At 34.4% G+C, this 16,019-nt stretch overlaps 1 protein-coding gene across 2 annotated transcripts in view; it reads right to left on the bottom strand.

Annotated features, from left to right (window-relative positions):
• Positions 1 to 2,973: 2,973 nt before the first annotated feature.
• The window catches only part of sim (single-minded), a 43,773-nt gene continuing 30,727 nt past the window's right edge, over positions 2,974 to 16,019 (bottom strand). The window contains exons 3-9 of one of the 2 annotated variants that reach the window (XM_036357167.2): positions 12,107 to 12,273; positions 10,904 to 11,005; positions 10,588 to 10,785; positions 10,317 to 10,516; positions 7,351 to 7,457; positions 6,947 to 7,094; positions 2,974 to 4,550 (exon numbers count right to left, since the gene is read on the bottom strand). In XM_036357167.2, the coding sequence (XP_036213060.2) occupies positions 3,266 to 4,550; positions 6,947 to 7,094; positions 7,351 to 7,457; positions 10,317 to 10,516; positions 10,588 to 10,785; positions 10,904 to 11,005; positions 12,107 to 12,273 (2,207 nt within the window). In that variant the 3' untranslated portion in view covers positions 2,974 to 3,265. The remainder of the gene's footprint in view (positions 4,551 to 6,946; positions 7,095 to 7,350; positions 7,458 to 10,316; positions 10,517 to 10,587; positions 10,786 to 10,903; positions 11,006 to 12,106; positions 12,274 to 16,019) is intronic. The other variant, XM_036357168.2, reaches the window with a different exon arrangement.

Raw genomic sequence — 16,019 nt, 5'->3', positions numbered from 1 at the left:
ACATTCACAACCATTTTGTTATTGTCAAAATTAATAAAATTAAAGAATGATTTAAATATTGAAATAAAGCTATTTTTGCAGCATCTAATATAAAAAAAATTTCTAAAAACGAATTAGTCAAGTGTTAGTGGATATAAAAGTGAAAAATATAAGTGTATAATTCATTTTAACTCGCAAAAATACGTACTTTAAATAGTTGAAATTTTCAACTTTAAACGTAAATATAAATAATATATAAATTCTTGATCTGAAGGATCTCCTCTATCCGCCCATACCCGTTTTATCCCCGAAAGCGTGGGACGTTATTCTAAAGCCGACCCCATATTTGTATCAGCTACGACTTGATATCGAAGAAATATATACAGATTTCATAACACATTAGCATTTAGAACAAGTATCCACCAATACAACCCTGTAGCGAGAAACTGAGTGTGTTCAGTGCACACTTCCATTCCGTATGTTTTCACGTATTTTAGCAATGTTGCTAGCAGTTCGTATTTTCAAACCTATTGGATCAACATATACGAAGTTTAAAAAAATTAATTTACGTAAATAAAAAATGCAAATAAACTTTTTTGGGTTTGAACTAAAAAATTATTACTTGATAGATTTTATTTTGTTTAACATATATTGTCTATGTATAAAAAAGGAAAAGTTTTGTTCTTAGTTCGCAGTGCATGACTTCAACTCGTTAACGCCTAGGGGCGAATCCAAACTTATCGACTTATTGAAATTTTGGTGTGAGAAGGCCGTGTTTATAATAACAAAAAACACACTAATTGATTAATTATAAATTAAAACTTAAATAATTTCTACTTATTTCTTATATATATAAAAAATTTAAATGGTTTTTTGCTAATAAAAATATTATAATAATCTATTTAAAATATCATATGTCTACATTATTATTTCAAATTTTTTTATTTAAACATTTGTTGTTAACCAGGGTCGCAAATAACGTATTAAAACAATTATTGAATAAACATTTGAATTAAATTTTTTATTTTATATTGTGATCGCAAATACAGGATTAAAAATAAATAAAAAAAAAATTTTGATTCCACATACCATATTAAAAAATAAATTTATATGAAAATTTTTATCGCAACTACCGGATTGAAAATTAAAATAAAAATTTACAATTAACATTTTTTCGAGTTCATTCAAATCAAGAGTGATATTTTCAAATAAATTTTACTTTTAATCCCAATTTTTTTAATTAAAGATTCACAACCCTGTTGTTAACTAACTAACAAACTTAATAAAGTATTAGCATTTTAATTAAATGTTAATAATTAAATAAAACACAATTTGTATAAATAATTATCACTTTATTTATATGTTTCTTTAGTTATACCTTATATTAGTCTGTCAATCGACTTTAATGTCTATATTTAGAAAAAATCAAAGTATTATCTTCTCTTGATCGCGTGGACGATCATGGCCAAGCATAAAATGGCTTAGAACTCTCACTATTATTTAGTTTTTATATATAATTTTGATTTTACGTACACTTTTTAAATAAATTGTTTATACTGTTCTCAACATACAACATTTACATATGTATATTCGCCATGGATAAACCATAGCGGAATTAGGCGAATAACTGGAAAAACTCACAATTTTTGTACAGTTAGTTTTATCGCTTGTTTTATTAATTTAGCAATACATTTATTTACATATTCTTATTACTTAATATTAAAGAAAATACACAAACAATTTGGCTTGACAATTGCGCAACTTTGGGTAATAAATAAAATATTCTTTTAAGCACATGTATTTGAATATATTATTAAGTAAAATTAATTTGCCCATTAAGAAAAAGTTGCTAAATAAATTATTAGAAACTAAGTGAAGGCATTCTAAGTTGAAACAAAATTATTTATATATTTTTGTTTATTATTAAATTAATTTGAAGTAAATGTGGTCACACTAACCCGTGAAAAAAACACCGCATAACTGTTATGAGATCTGAATATATATTTATATAATATATGTATGTAAACTATATAAATAGTTATTTAAAGAACTTTAAAGAATTTTTGGAAAAGTTACAATTTTTTTTAAGCAAAATGCCATAAAAAGTGAAGTTTTACACGAACCTCCCAAAGTATATATATATATATGTTAAAAAATAACTGAACTAACAATTAAAGCAACAATTTAAAATCGTAATTGAAAATAATCTTCAAAATTTTAATACCAAATACCGAATCGAAAAATAAAAATAAATTTTTCAATCCAAATATCGGATCGAAAATTAAAAATTAAATTTTAATCCCAATTACCTGATTGGAAAATAAAACAAAACTGTTTATTCCAAGTTTGTAATAAAAAAAATTGTTTTTAAATTTACATATTTTCGCGCTTGCGTACAATACATTTTTAAATAAAGCTCGCAGAGCCATCATCTTCAGTACTCTAGAGCAGTGGTCGGCAAACTTACACATTCAAGAATTTATAAATCAAATTTTCAGTTTCTAATACCAAAATCAGAAATATAAATTGAAAATCTACCTGCATATAATCGAGTAAGAATGCCAAGTCCACTTTTTCATATATTGCCAGAGGAGTAATCATTTCAAAATTGTTAAAAAACAGAATTTTTTTATACTGCATCAAAATAAGTTTTATAAAAATATTTTAAGGCAAAAATAAAATTGTTATTCAGTTCGAAATTTAGATTAGAGCGGCAAGCAAACAAATTCAAAACAAATTATTTTAAATAAGTTTATAACTTTTTGTTATATTTTATATATATTTAATATCTTTTTAACTATTTAACCAGCAGAAGTCAAGGCAATAACTTTCTTTAAAAAAAATTAAAAATATTTGCCTTAAATAAAACATTTTTAACAAGTTATCGCGTTATAATGCTTTCACAGTTCTCATAGGTATTCTGGTGTATACAAATACATATGTACATATATGTATATGTACATACATGAAAATTCTTGTTTTTAATACTCGGAAAACTGTATATGCGGCGTTTTCCGCAGCTAGCGCAGACCATATTCGAGTGAAAGTAACGGGCAATAGCGTTTAAACGAAATTTATATGTAGGTATATATGCATGTATACATATATTTTTGTGACTCAGTCCAATTTAATTTGTAGTAATTAGAACTATTAAAATTAACAACAACAATGCGCTGTGACCCCGTAAAAAGTCATAGCAACATGACGACACCCAAGGCGCCACCAATAAGAGCACCATACGTGCTTGACTGCCACCGATCCAGCGGATCGTACCAGCTAGCAAATGCTAATGTACAAAATCGTTGGGTATATAGTGATGATGGGGGTCAACAATGACGCTGGTGTATTGCGGCTGCACGCTTACGCCCTTCTCCACGGCGACGGCAAAAGAGCGTGCAATATGCTCATGCTGTTGCTGTTGTTGTTGCTGCTGTTGTAGTTGTTCATGATCGTGTTGCTGCAGTTGATGAGCAACCAGCGTTGTTTGATGATGCTGATGCATTTGTTGGTGCTCCATTTGTTGTTGTTGCGGCTGCGTCTGTGACGTCGCTGGCTGTTGCAACGTGGCAATGTGACTGGACGCCAAGGTTTGCTGCTGCAACTGATGTGTTTGGTGATGATGCGTATGTTGATGATGCTCCATAGATTGTAGGTGATGTTGTTGTGGTTGCTGCTGTTGTGTGGTCGGTGGTCCTGCCAAAGCGGCCTGTTGATGCGAGCTGCTGTCCGACAGGTAGTGCAATTCAAATGTGTGACTCAACTCGCTGTACGTCGTCTGCGGCGAATTGCCCGTTATAATCGATGCATTTCCGGTGGACATTTGGCGCTCGCTCTCCGCGCTGCTCGAACAGCTGTTGGAGTTCGCCGAATACGGTCGATTGAGTGAGGTGGCTGACGGCGCCGCCTCGTAGTAGTAGTGTTCACTGCCAGAGTTGTTATTGCTATTGGACGCGCCGACACTACTACCGTAGTACGGGCCGGTGGTTGTGTCCGGGTATTGCATTTCGTGACCGAGTGTCGATGAAGTGACCACGAGATCATTGATCGGCGGGAAGAGTGTTGTATAGTTGAGGTTTTCGTGTTGCGTTTGCGGTGGTAGCGGCACTTCGTGTGCATGCGCGTGTGGATGCACGTGATGTAGTTGATGCGTGTGCACATGCGCATTCGGATGTGCATGCAGATGCCCGTGCTGATGATGCGGCAGTTGCGTGTGCATTATATGTCCCGTCATATAGGCATTATTGTTGTTATTATTGTGCGCTACGCCGTTGCCGCCGCCGCCGCCACCACTGCTGCTGCTGCCGCCAGTCAATACCGGTGTAAGCACGTTAGGTGGTAGGTGTACGCCAGCACTCTCATAACACGAGTCCAATTTGGGACTCACGCTGAGCGCCGCGCAACTCGGTGAACTGCCAACTGCAATGCCATTGCTTAACGCCGGGTGTGTGACGGCGGCAGCTGCGTGTGCCGCATGCAAAGATGGCGTCAACACAGTCGAAGCGGTGATTGGCTCGCTCTTAACCACACCCGTTTGTATTTCATTGAGAATCAAGTCTTTGGCCTCTTGTTCACTGAAAAGGTGGTTGGAAACAAAAAACAACAATTAATGAAGGAATAATTAGAAAATTTTGAAAGGTAATAAAGGTTGTAATTTAAAAAAATATGCAATATTATAAAATATTATATTTATAAATACTAAGCTCTCAGTGGATATCCGAATCACCAATGAGAGAAATGAAAAATATTCGATTTTAACTGCATCAAAAGTGCTCGTTTCCAAACTTTTAAAAGTTTTGTAAAAAAAAAAGTAATCTTGAAGGAATCGAGGAAAAGCTAATCCATGAACATTTGGAGTTGAAGTAGGGGATTTTGAATTATTTCCTCTCATGATTATCCTTACGCTGGGACATATCTTAAAATGGAATTAAAACTATATTTAGTTAATGTTATTTACATAAATATATTCATATATAAGGGAAGGGTTCTACAAGTTTTAAGCAAAAACCGAACGAATGATCATATTTAAAGAAACCATTTTCTCTTTGTTAGGCTTGCGGATTTGCTTTTGCCGTACTGCGACTTTTGTATATTGAAAAAAAGTACTTTAAATAGAAAAACCCGCACCACTGGTAACCAGGCCATGTACAAGAGGTATAAAAATTATTACGCATACGCTTTCTATATTAGAAGCGGTTATGCCTAGTTAGAATTTTCACAAAATCGATTTTCGCCAATATACATACATATGCTGTTGATCCGATAAATATTTTCGGAGATACGAACGTTTTTGTACCCACGCACACAGTACGTCTCTTCAAAATTCCGTGAGCATAATTTTCCAAAACGGCTGGACCAAACGATTTGAAATTTATACATAATTTTCTTAGATAAATTGTCCAGGTTATGAACAAGGAAATATTATTTTTGAAGCAAAAACAATTTTTTGGGTTAGCCGCCTTTTTGCGAATAGTCGAAAAGTTGACTATTTTTTCATTCATTAGCTGTATTTAGTTATACAATAAATCCTTTTTATAGCATAATAGGGTATAAAAAGATCTTTATCTTGATTTTATTCGATCAGTTTGTAATAATAGTGGTCCGATATCGCATTTTCCAACAAATGAGAGGCTTCTTGAGGAAAAAACCACTTGTGCAAATTTTCAGATCGATATCTAAAAAACTGAAGGGCTAATTTGCATATTTACAGACACTCGGACCAACATGGCTAAATTGACGCATCTTCTCACGCTGATCTTTCATATACATATGTATGTATAGTATATGCTTTGTAGGATCTCCAATGTTTCCTTCTGGGTGTTACAAACTGCGCCTTTAGGGTATATATAAACCTTGTTTAGGGTATACAAATTGCGGGGTCTTAAAGTACGTTAAATTTTCTAAATCTACATATGGTATTTTTGGTATATTTATGTATCAAAATCTTCGCACAAAATTCCGGATAAAACAAATTTTTAGACTTACTACTAAGTATAAACTCATAAACTAAACTCCCAAAAAATTCTTCATTCGACCGTAGTATATAATGAATATACCATATACAATACATATATCGGACATGGAAATCTCAAAATTAATCGATTATACTTCTAAGAAATATGTATATATAAATATATATATATGTATATATGTGCATTGCTTTTAAATATCGCTGGGTATATGACTGTTAGGGTGGAGCGAAAAAAAATTTTTTTAATCTTAATTTGTTGATTATTAAAAATGAAAATTTTTGGAAAAAAAATTTTTAACATTTAAATTTCGAGTTAAAATTTTTTTGGTTTAAACTCTTCACATTTATATAAAAATTACCGAATTCGAAGGTTTTTGACTCAAAATTTATTTTAACGCTTAAGGAAAACATGTTGTCGTTTAAGACTTTCTTTTAAAACTCCAATAATGATCACAAAAAATTTTTTTAAGTTAATAACTTTTAATTGGACAGAAAAAGGACTCTTAACTCTTAAAAAAAATTGTAACTCGAAATTTACTTTAAAAGTGTGTGGGTCCCTAGATGTTAAAAAAATTTTTTTATAAGCTACAAATTTTACTTTCAGGCTAAGCAAAAAAAAAATTTTTTTCGCTCCACCCTAATGACTATTCACTCTATTCAATTACAAAAAAACATATTCCCTACATACATATATATAAAATCCTCGTCCATCATTTACTAGCACATATAAAGCGTAGTAATAAAGCACTATATATGACAATAGCAATATGCCACACGATATGAAAAATATTTTCCTGCTGCAAAACTACTCGGCGCAATCACAAAATCCCTTCATAACAAAACAATCCTATTAAAACACTTCAGCATGGCCAATATTTTTCCAGCGCCAACGTTTCGTAATCCACCCGTTATTGGTTGGACTTATCCGTATTACTCAACACTATTTCCGTAACACACATACACATGCAAACATTTACTATATACCAGCATTGAACTCACCTAAGCACATAATTTACGCTGACGATGCAGTGAGTGCGCGAGGAGCGTGTGTTGTGCACCACTGTCGCGTACGACTGCACCCAGACCCAGCCGCCGCCCTTCGTCAGGAAGCGGTAGTATTTGGTGGTGACTTGTCCCTTGTATACCACTGCAATAACGGTACATGTAAAATACAATGCAAATTAGTTGAAACAACAAAAGCGTGTTGTAGAAAAATAAATAAATAAATAAATATTGTAAATGCGTTGAAAATGAATTGAAAAGATTTCAATATAATTTGCTGGGAATTAAACGATTGTTCCTGGTTATAGTGTGATTCGCTTTTTTATTTGATTTGTATTATTATTTTAAATAAAAACATTGTACGGCAGTCATAACACACGCTTCCCAAATTGAATACTTACGTGTTTGGTGTGCGCAGTTCATGGCTCCAATGTCCGCAACGTGTATGTACTGATAGAGGGTTTTCTCTATGAGGTCTTGCGGTTCATAGCCGGTGAGTTGGGATACTCTGGAAAATTTAAATGCATACGTACATTTTTAGTAAGTTAACAGTTCACTTTTAAGTTTCAGAAAATACTTTAAAATTAAAATAATTTTAAAATAAAATTGTAAAGATTGACCACACCCGCCCAGCCATATGACGATTGCAGCTCACATGACGTACGCATTTTTTTTCGTCGTATCTTCATATGTAGCAGGTTATCGATAACTTCTTATGTGTGGAGACTAGCGCAAGTATACCTAGTAGTCGCTAGTCAACCGTATGCCAAAATTTACAATATGCATGACATCATCGGCAACTGAATAGCCAATATTCAGTGTCAAAATCGGTCTGACGAATGACTTGTACTATATAATATTTGTCAGGAGACTTTCCATAGCTGATATATCAGTAAAAAATGTCTAGAAATCAATTAACTGAAAGTAGGTCAACTTCATAATATAATATAATATTTCCCTTTGCATTGGCTCAAGCGGTTCAGAATGAGTTAGATATACAAATTATATAATATGCGATGGCTACTTAATTACGCGTGCTTCATAATTTTTTAAACCCAACTTGTTCTACCATTTTTTCATGATCACAATTCCATGAAACCCGCGAAAAGTTTCAGATTTTTATGAGAAGCTTTAAAGTAGATCAATCTACATATGTATGTACATCGAAGCTGTAGATAAGAAGACCCACCAAACCTTCTTTAATATATTTTCAATTAAGCTATCTAAAGAATACTTGTATATTAGTCCCACAACGACCGATAGTTGCGATTCTTTTCCCATAGAAAACCTTGCATCCGCATAGAACATGTTTTACAATATCTATCTCTTCTCTATTATCTATTTTCTTGGCAGTTGCTACAGTAATCGGTGTATGCTACCCCCAGTCTGCTGACGTGTATTCCAATAGGAATGACCTATTAGCACTCCTACTAGGGATCTTATGGCATTGTTTTTGTATTTTAACAGTCGGCATGTGCGGCACATATTCCATTCATGCCACGTTTGTCTGCTTGTTGAACAAGTTAGGTATTGTTGCCACCGACACCCAGCTATATATATACCATGTTTGTCGATTAAATATCTACAAGCAGCCAGATCCCTCTTTATCTGAGACAAATTGTAGGGTAATGCCTGATCTAGCCTGTTCATCTACTTGGAGTTACCTGGATTATCACTGTGTTTTGCAACCCATTGCAGGTTTATCGTAAAGTAGGAATAGAATAATTCCACATAACACAGTCAAAAATACAACATAAATATAATGGCAACAATTTCCTACTGGTAAAAAGTAATTTTCAAAGAGTTTTCCTACATACTAAAATGCGATTCCGAGCGATAACTACTACATACCTACTCACACAATTTGAGAGAAAACGCCATTGTCATTTTTTGACAGACAGGACCTAAAACATCATCATGAGGGTAATTGAGTGTTGGTAATAACCAGACGACGGCAAGCGACGACTGGTAGATGCCAAAAACTCCCCCAAGCTTATCCATTCCAACGAAATTTTCTACATTTTTATCATCTGGTTGCCGTGAAAGAAACAAAATCACAATTCCCAACAACTCCAGCCGTTACGTTACTTCTGATACTGCTGAGCATAACAATATTGCAGCACTTACCATAGTTAAGAGGGAAATGGTTTGTTTTGCCGTTTTGTTTGCTCAGTCAAAGTGGGTGGATGAGTGGCAAGTGGTTGATTGGAAGGCAGGGCTTTTTTATAGACATTGTCTCTTATTATAACAACATATATGTATACAGTTATTTTTTATCTTTGATTCCACGTCTATTGTCACAATGACAATGGAAAGTGTCGCTGTTTAATATTTTAATATTTGTTCGGTTTTATATTTCTAGTGCGAGCTTTAATGAAATGGTGGACACACAATATTAATACGCATAATTGCCTCTTTATATTGCACTGTAATTTAATATTTTTTCACTAATGATTACATTACATGTACACACATTTATTTGTGTTTGGTAAAAATTGGAAAAAATCTTTGTTTTCACAAAAAATGTTTTTGAGATGCAGCAGCTGTCTGTTTACAAAAAATTTATATCCTAAAAATTGTTTCCATTTAGTTCATAAGCAGCGTATAGGCGAAGCAAAAACACTATGTCAAAACTTTTAATCAGCATTCTTCCTGGCGGTTTTCAGTTAATAATGATTCTATATGGTGATTTCAAAACATCTTTTATGTTAGCTTGAAGAAAGGTTAGGTTGATTAAAAGAGATGCTTACGAATTCATTCTTATAATGTAAATTATAGTGGAGCAGTTAACAGTAGTGGAAAAAATTGCTTTTGATGTTTACATAGCCTAAACAGGATCGCTCTGTTTGTCTCTCCGTCTGTACATACCCGAACTAGTCCTTCGGTTGTTGATACATATATCGATCTGAAATTTCGTACACGTCCTTTTCTCAACAAGAAGCTGCTCATTTGTCGAAGCCACCGATATCGGACCATCATAAGATAAAGCTGTCATGCAAACAGCACGATCTAAATGAAGTTCTTGTAAGGTAAACTTTTTTATTTGACAAGATATCTTATATATAACGCTTTTCTTATAATTTTATTTCCAATTAGGAAGCAACATTCATGAAAAAAAATTCAAATATCTCGCTATTCGCCCTAACCTAAAATTCTCTTACGCTTAGGTTTTTGGTAGAAAATATTGTGTTACACGGTGACATAAGCCAATAAGTGGTTTTCGTTTTTCGATCAGTGTTTCATATTAGAAAGACACCATCGTTTTTGATATTATTGTTGGTACACATGATTCAACTTAACACAAGTTGATACAATGCGCTTCCACCAACTTACAAATATTATTAATTTCAAAAATTCGCGCACTAACCTCGCATCTAAAAATATCAGTTTCAGATCCATACACGCCCGAAACATAAACATGTTTGTGTGTAGTTTAATTTCCGTTATCGCAGACGAAGGCAGAGAATGGCCCACAGCTACAAGACCCAAATTTTGTATATAACCGCCATGACCATCGCCATAATCAGGAAATATGCGCGCTTTCAAGTAGCCAGAGCAGTGGATAACCTAAAATTTACAAATTTTTAATAAAAATTCTATAGAAAAATAAATAAGAACAATACGAAAATCCTACTTACCTTATAACCAGATGTTGTGAGTCCAGCGTTCCGTTTCGCCAACACACACTTCATGCGCAGGAAGAAGGATTTTTGCAATTCGATGGTATGCGAACCACGATCATTGCCGTAGCTGCCATTCGGACTGCCGATGACGTTCGCATGGCCGGTGGGTGGATTTCCGCTCTGTGGTAGATGTAATGAATTAATAAATGCATCCTAAAATGCCAAATGACAACAGAATGGAAAGAAGAGAAGCCGAGAATCAGTACACAAGCATACATACATACATTTATGCATATATATACTGAAAAATGGCGAAAACTAAATAACTTACCGGATTTTGGTACATATAAGGATGCATTGAGAGTATAGCGTTCATCTCATCGTGATCATGGTTATGTATATACTCAAATATGGAATTGCCAGTAAGTTCAACCTGTGGACAGAGAAAGAGTGGGAGAGAATAAAAATTGAGTATAACATTTTAACACAATAATTGAAATCATACTAAAACTTCTGAAGTTGGTGCTATAAAAATTAACTTTTGAAATATAATATAACATACATACATATGAATAAAATTATACCCTGAAAACGGTATATTAAGTTTGCCTCGAAGTATGTAACACCCGGAAGGAGACGTTGGATTCTCTATAAAGTATATTTGTATGCACTTATATATTAATGATCAGCTGAGTCGATTCAGCTATGTCCGTATGTCTGTACGACTGTCTGTATATACGCGAACCTCTTCGTCATTTTTAGAGATATCGGTCTGAAATTTTGCACACATCCTTTTCTCATCCAAAAAGCTGCTAATTTGTCGGAATCTTCGATATCGGCCTGAGCAAAATCAACTCCCTGTATGGAAAACTTTTTTATTTGACAAAATATCATCACAAATTTTAGCATAGATTATTGTCTCAGACAATGCTACTAAGAAATTGTTCAGATCGGACCATTATAGCATATAGCTGCTAAACAAACTGACCGATTAAAATCAAATCTTTGTATGCCCTTTATGCTATACGAATGCACCTGTGAATGGTATTATTATTATTCGCTACAGCCGAAGTTGAGGTTTTTCTGGTTTTTTTTTGTTTTTTTTTCGCGTTGCTCAGAAATGCAAATTTGCGGAAACTGTAAAGGAGCATCTTCAGAACACAAAATTTGCATACTTGGAGCAGATAAGAGGTTATGAAATAAAATTATGTGCATAAATAAAGCTTTCCAACGGTTTCTTTTACTTATTCCCTACACAGTGTGTCGAACAACTTACATCCCTTGGCTAAAGTATTGTCTTCAAATTAGTAAATATTTATATAAATACAAACGTTAGCTTAATGACTTGCGCTATTTAATTTTCTTCAATTTTTTTTTTAGCTTTTCCTAGGGCGAGACTTAGACTAAAGTATATTAAATGGTTTGAGTATTCAATGTACTCGTTTAAAAATACGAATTTCTAATTTGAAATGAGTCTTTCTGAGGCCTTTCCGATTTGTAAAGTTTTAAGTTTAATTTATCGCTACAAACTCACCTGACTGAGGCCTAGCTGTACGGATGCCGTTTCGGAGATGTACATAATTTTGCCATCCGGTGCCACAACGAATATAAAACCGTCCAATGTTTGCAGCAAATGTGAGCCAAGCTCTTTGATAGCGCCGCGTTGCATTGCCGGTGAAGTGCCCCACGCCTCACCCAAACCTAAATGAAAAAGAATACAACGACAAAGTATAAAATTTATATAATAGTGATGATGACAAAAGAGAAGACTACAAAATAAGGTAAAATACATACAACAACGACAACAAAGCGAAAAAGTCACTTTTAATGAGTACAAAAAGGTGCGACGTAAAACGTATGCCACAAGCTCAAAGCCATATGCGTCGCCCACCACCGGCAAACGCCCCACTTCTCTCACACACACACACACACAAATGCAATTCTGCGAAACTTTGCTCTTACAATTTAACAACCCATGCTGACGTATAAATATTATTCCCAATTAAAGTCATCAGCACAGTAGGATACAGCGGCAGGCTTTTGTGTCACAATACAACGGGTGTTCCCAGAGTACACGCGACATTGCGGTGATAGCTACCGACAGTGGGAGAGGAACAAAATCACAGCAAACCAACCACCCACCGTCAAGATGTGAGCTGATACTCAAAGGCAGACTGAGCTCATACGCGACAACTGGTTCTCACAGGACACACACAACTTTGCTATAAAGGGGAAAGGGGCAGATACGAACCCATACCAAGTGGGAATGTGGCAGAAAACGAAGAAGGACGCAAAAAACACAATCAAGGTAGAAAAAATAAAAGTGTTATGCCTTGTTTTTTACGACAACGCTGTTGTTGTTGTTGTTGCGAAAGCTGGCTTTTTGTAGCTGTTGTAGTATGTATGCGGTTCTTATAGTTAAAGCTAATGCTCCGTACGCCTATTTGCTTGTTTCGCCTGATTTGAGTCATTTTCTGCTATGTTATTTTTGTTGTTGTAGTGTTTCTTTTATTTCCACGAGTATTTCTTCTCAAGCATTATTGAAATAATTATTACAATAAAAAGGCACAAAGGAGGACGAAAGAAAAAGTAAGATAAAAAATGTCTTCAAGTTGCATATCCACCCCCACTTGGCTTTAGCTTCCGCCCTTTTGATATATACTCGTATACATACATACACATATGTATACTTGAAGAATAAGAAGAAGACGGGTATTGAATAAGTGTTGCAAATGTGTTACATATGTATGTATGTTTGAAGATCTTGTGCTTTGTTAACGCGTAGACTTTAGCTCAGCAGAATTCTTCCCCAATATAAGAATGTGTGTGTGTATGTGCACTAAAAGTTGGATTATGAAAAACTGTGTTGGTGTGTGTGACTTGCAATTGTGCGATTATGTGGGCGTGTATTATACGATTGAGGGCATATTCTCACTCCTTTACTTCCGTTCGTTCTTAAATAGACGTATTTTTTATTTAACTTAAAATCATTCTTCGAAGATTGTAGCTTTACTTTGAACAATAAATCATGCCGTAATGCGTGAAGATATCTTGTCAAATAAAAAAGTCTTGCATACAAGAACGATCGGTCAGCTTGTATGACAGCTTTATGCTATAGTGGCCCGATATTGGTGGTTTCAACAGCTGCGTCGCTTATTCAGGTGAAAAGAGTGTGAACGAAATTTCAGATCGTTAACTCTAAATCTGAAGGAATAGTATATACAGACAGTTAGAAGAACGGACAAACAGACAGACGAACATGGCTACTCGGCACGCTGTTCATTTATATATACACTATACAAGGATAACGATGACGATTCCTTTTGGGTGTTACAAGCTTCGTGGCAAACTTAAAGTTTCTCGATTTTTATACCCAAAAGTATATTCCAGGGTATATAAACAGATTTTATTATATTTTTTTAAATATTTAATATTTTACTTTTCATAGATTTACAATTTAATTTTCTAAAATTTGCTTAGCGATCAAATAGTTTTCAGTCGAATGCCCGCCCTGCAGATGTGAGATATCTCCTTGGAAAATTTCAGCTCCGTTTTATAACATAAAAACTTTAAACCTAACCTCGAAACGTCAGATACTTTTTGGTATTTTTACGCAAAGCTTGAAGTTTATAACCCCAACAGCTTCATTAAGTTCAAGTAAGTAAACAGGAAAATGCAATGGTTTGCACTTCATTGATTTCTTTCACACTGAGCTGGCGCTTGTGAAAGCAATCCTACCATAATTATAAATCTACAAAGAACATACTCAAGTATTACTTTAGCTAACCAAGTCTTCCGCCCAATTTCCCTCCGTAAAATATCCGCTATGCGACTTTTACACTCCCAAAAATGAGACGTCCTGCTGCGCCTTGTAACAATTACAACCGTATTAACTTGGGAATGCATATTTGTACATACCAACAAAAATATGTCTCACATATACACATACTCTCTCATCACGGCATTAACACTTCATTTAGCATAGTCGGCAGGAATTCGCCCGCTTAGCGCGGCTCGTGCCGCATGGTGCATGAGTACGCGTCGTACGCGTCGTCGCCCACCACCTATGATCCTGACGTGTGTCGCTGTCAAACGGTCAGTGAAAACGAGTACAAAGCGAGACGTCATTGAGCTTTGACAGATTTTTTTTTCGTTATAAGGTAGTACAATGCTGTATAACAGTCGCACGCCAATTGTTCCAATTATAGTTTAATGAAAACAACAACACACTTCCTATTGTTGGTAGAGGCAAAACAAAATATACGTAGTAATAATAATAATCGTGATTGGTACATTAAAGAGGCCAAACTTTCTTTGTGCGAACTTAATTGGGGGTTCAAAACAGCATACTTTTTAAGCGTGCAACAAATAGAGCAGAGTAAACCGATCGGTTAGACGTGTGTGAAAAAGCTTTCGTTGACTGCTTACCTAAATTTATGCAAAAGTTTTCGTTCAATTAAACAGAAAAATAAGTTTTGAGTTGCTTATAGTTTGTTCTTCGAAAACGGCGAGCTGAAAGCTTCCAGTGGCTGTAAAAATCAAACTAAATAAATAAGATTATTGAGACTAGAGCGGTATTAACTGCTGAGATCCTCATCGAAGGGCAGGTGGGGAAGGACCAACAAGCTCCCAATTACAAACGACTCTCAAATACCCGAAAACAGGGATAAAGGGATGCCCAAGTTATTCCAGTGTGAGAGTGCCTCAAAATCAGCAGTTTTTATAACATTTGTCATTGTAGCCTGATCAGTCAAAATAAAAATTGTTGGGCATTTAAATTAAAACACCCAATACTTATTAAGATTAATAATTATTATATATATATCCTTTTAATACATAAAGAAAATATTTAAGTCCTTTTTTGTGACTTTGTAATACATTAAATCAATTGATTTTTGAACTTTCAATACTTAATCGAAAAAGTTAATGTATTAGCTCATTAATATATGTTTTATATAATTTTCAATTGAAAATTAATACTACTAAGCATGGCATCTCAAAAAATTTCTTCACATACCTTTCAATTTCGCGTTTTCTTAAATGCTCATGTTTTCCAATTTTTGTTAGTGATCTTCAACAGCGGCAACAAATCTCTCTATTCACATTTTTTTTTGGTTGGATTTCAATCTGGCCGTTTCTTTTTTTCCAATTGCTAAACGTTAAACATTCTGAACTTTGACCGTTGCCTGAGTTCAGGAATTTTTGACGTTTAGCAATTGCTCTCTCTCTTTCCAGTGAGAGATGAGTTGGGCATATCTTTATCTCTGCCCGAAAGCTTATGTTGGGGTCAGAAAAAATCTATTATTTTATTTGATTGCTCCCATTTCTGAGCTTCTTTAATTTAAAAGCCATTTTAAAACACATTGTCCTATCTTTTTTGGAAAATTGCATTTAAGTTAAAATTTGGTTTGAACACATAGTTTGAAATGCGGAACATACCAGTCGAA

This window comes from Bactrocera oleae, chromosome 2 (genome assembly GCF_042242935.1).
Source record: "Bactrocera oleae isolate idBacOlea1 chromosome 2, idBacOlea1, whole genome shotgun sequence".
In the NCBI taxonomy this organism is placed as follows: domain Eukaryota; kingdom Metazoa; phylum Arthropoda; class Insecta; order Diptera; family Tephritidae; genus Bactrocera; species Bactrocera oleae.
The sequence above is the reverse complement of the archived record's forward strand: the minus strand, read 5'-3'. Positions and strand labels throughout refer to the sequence as shown.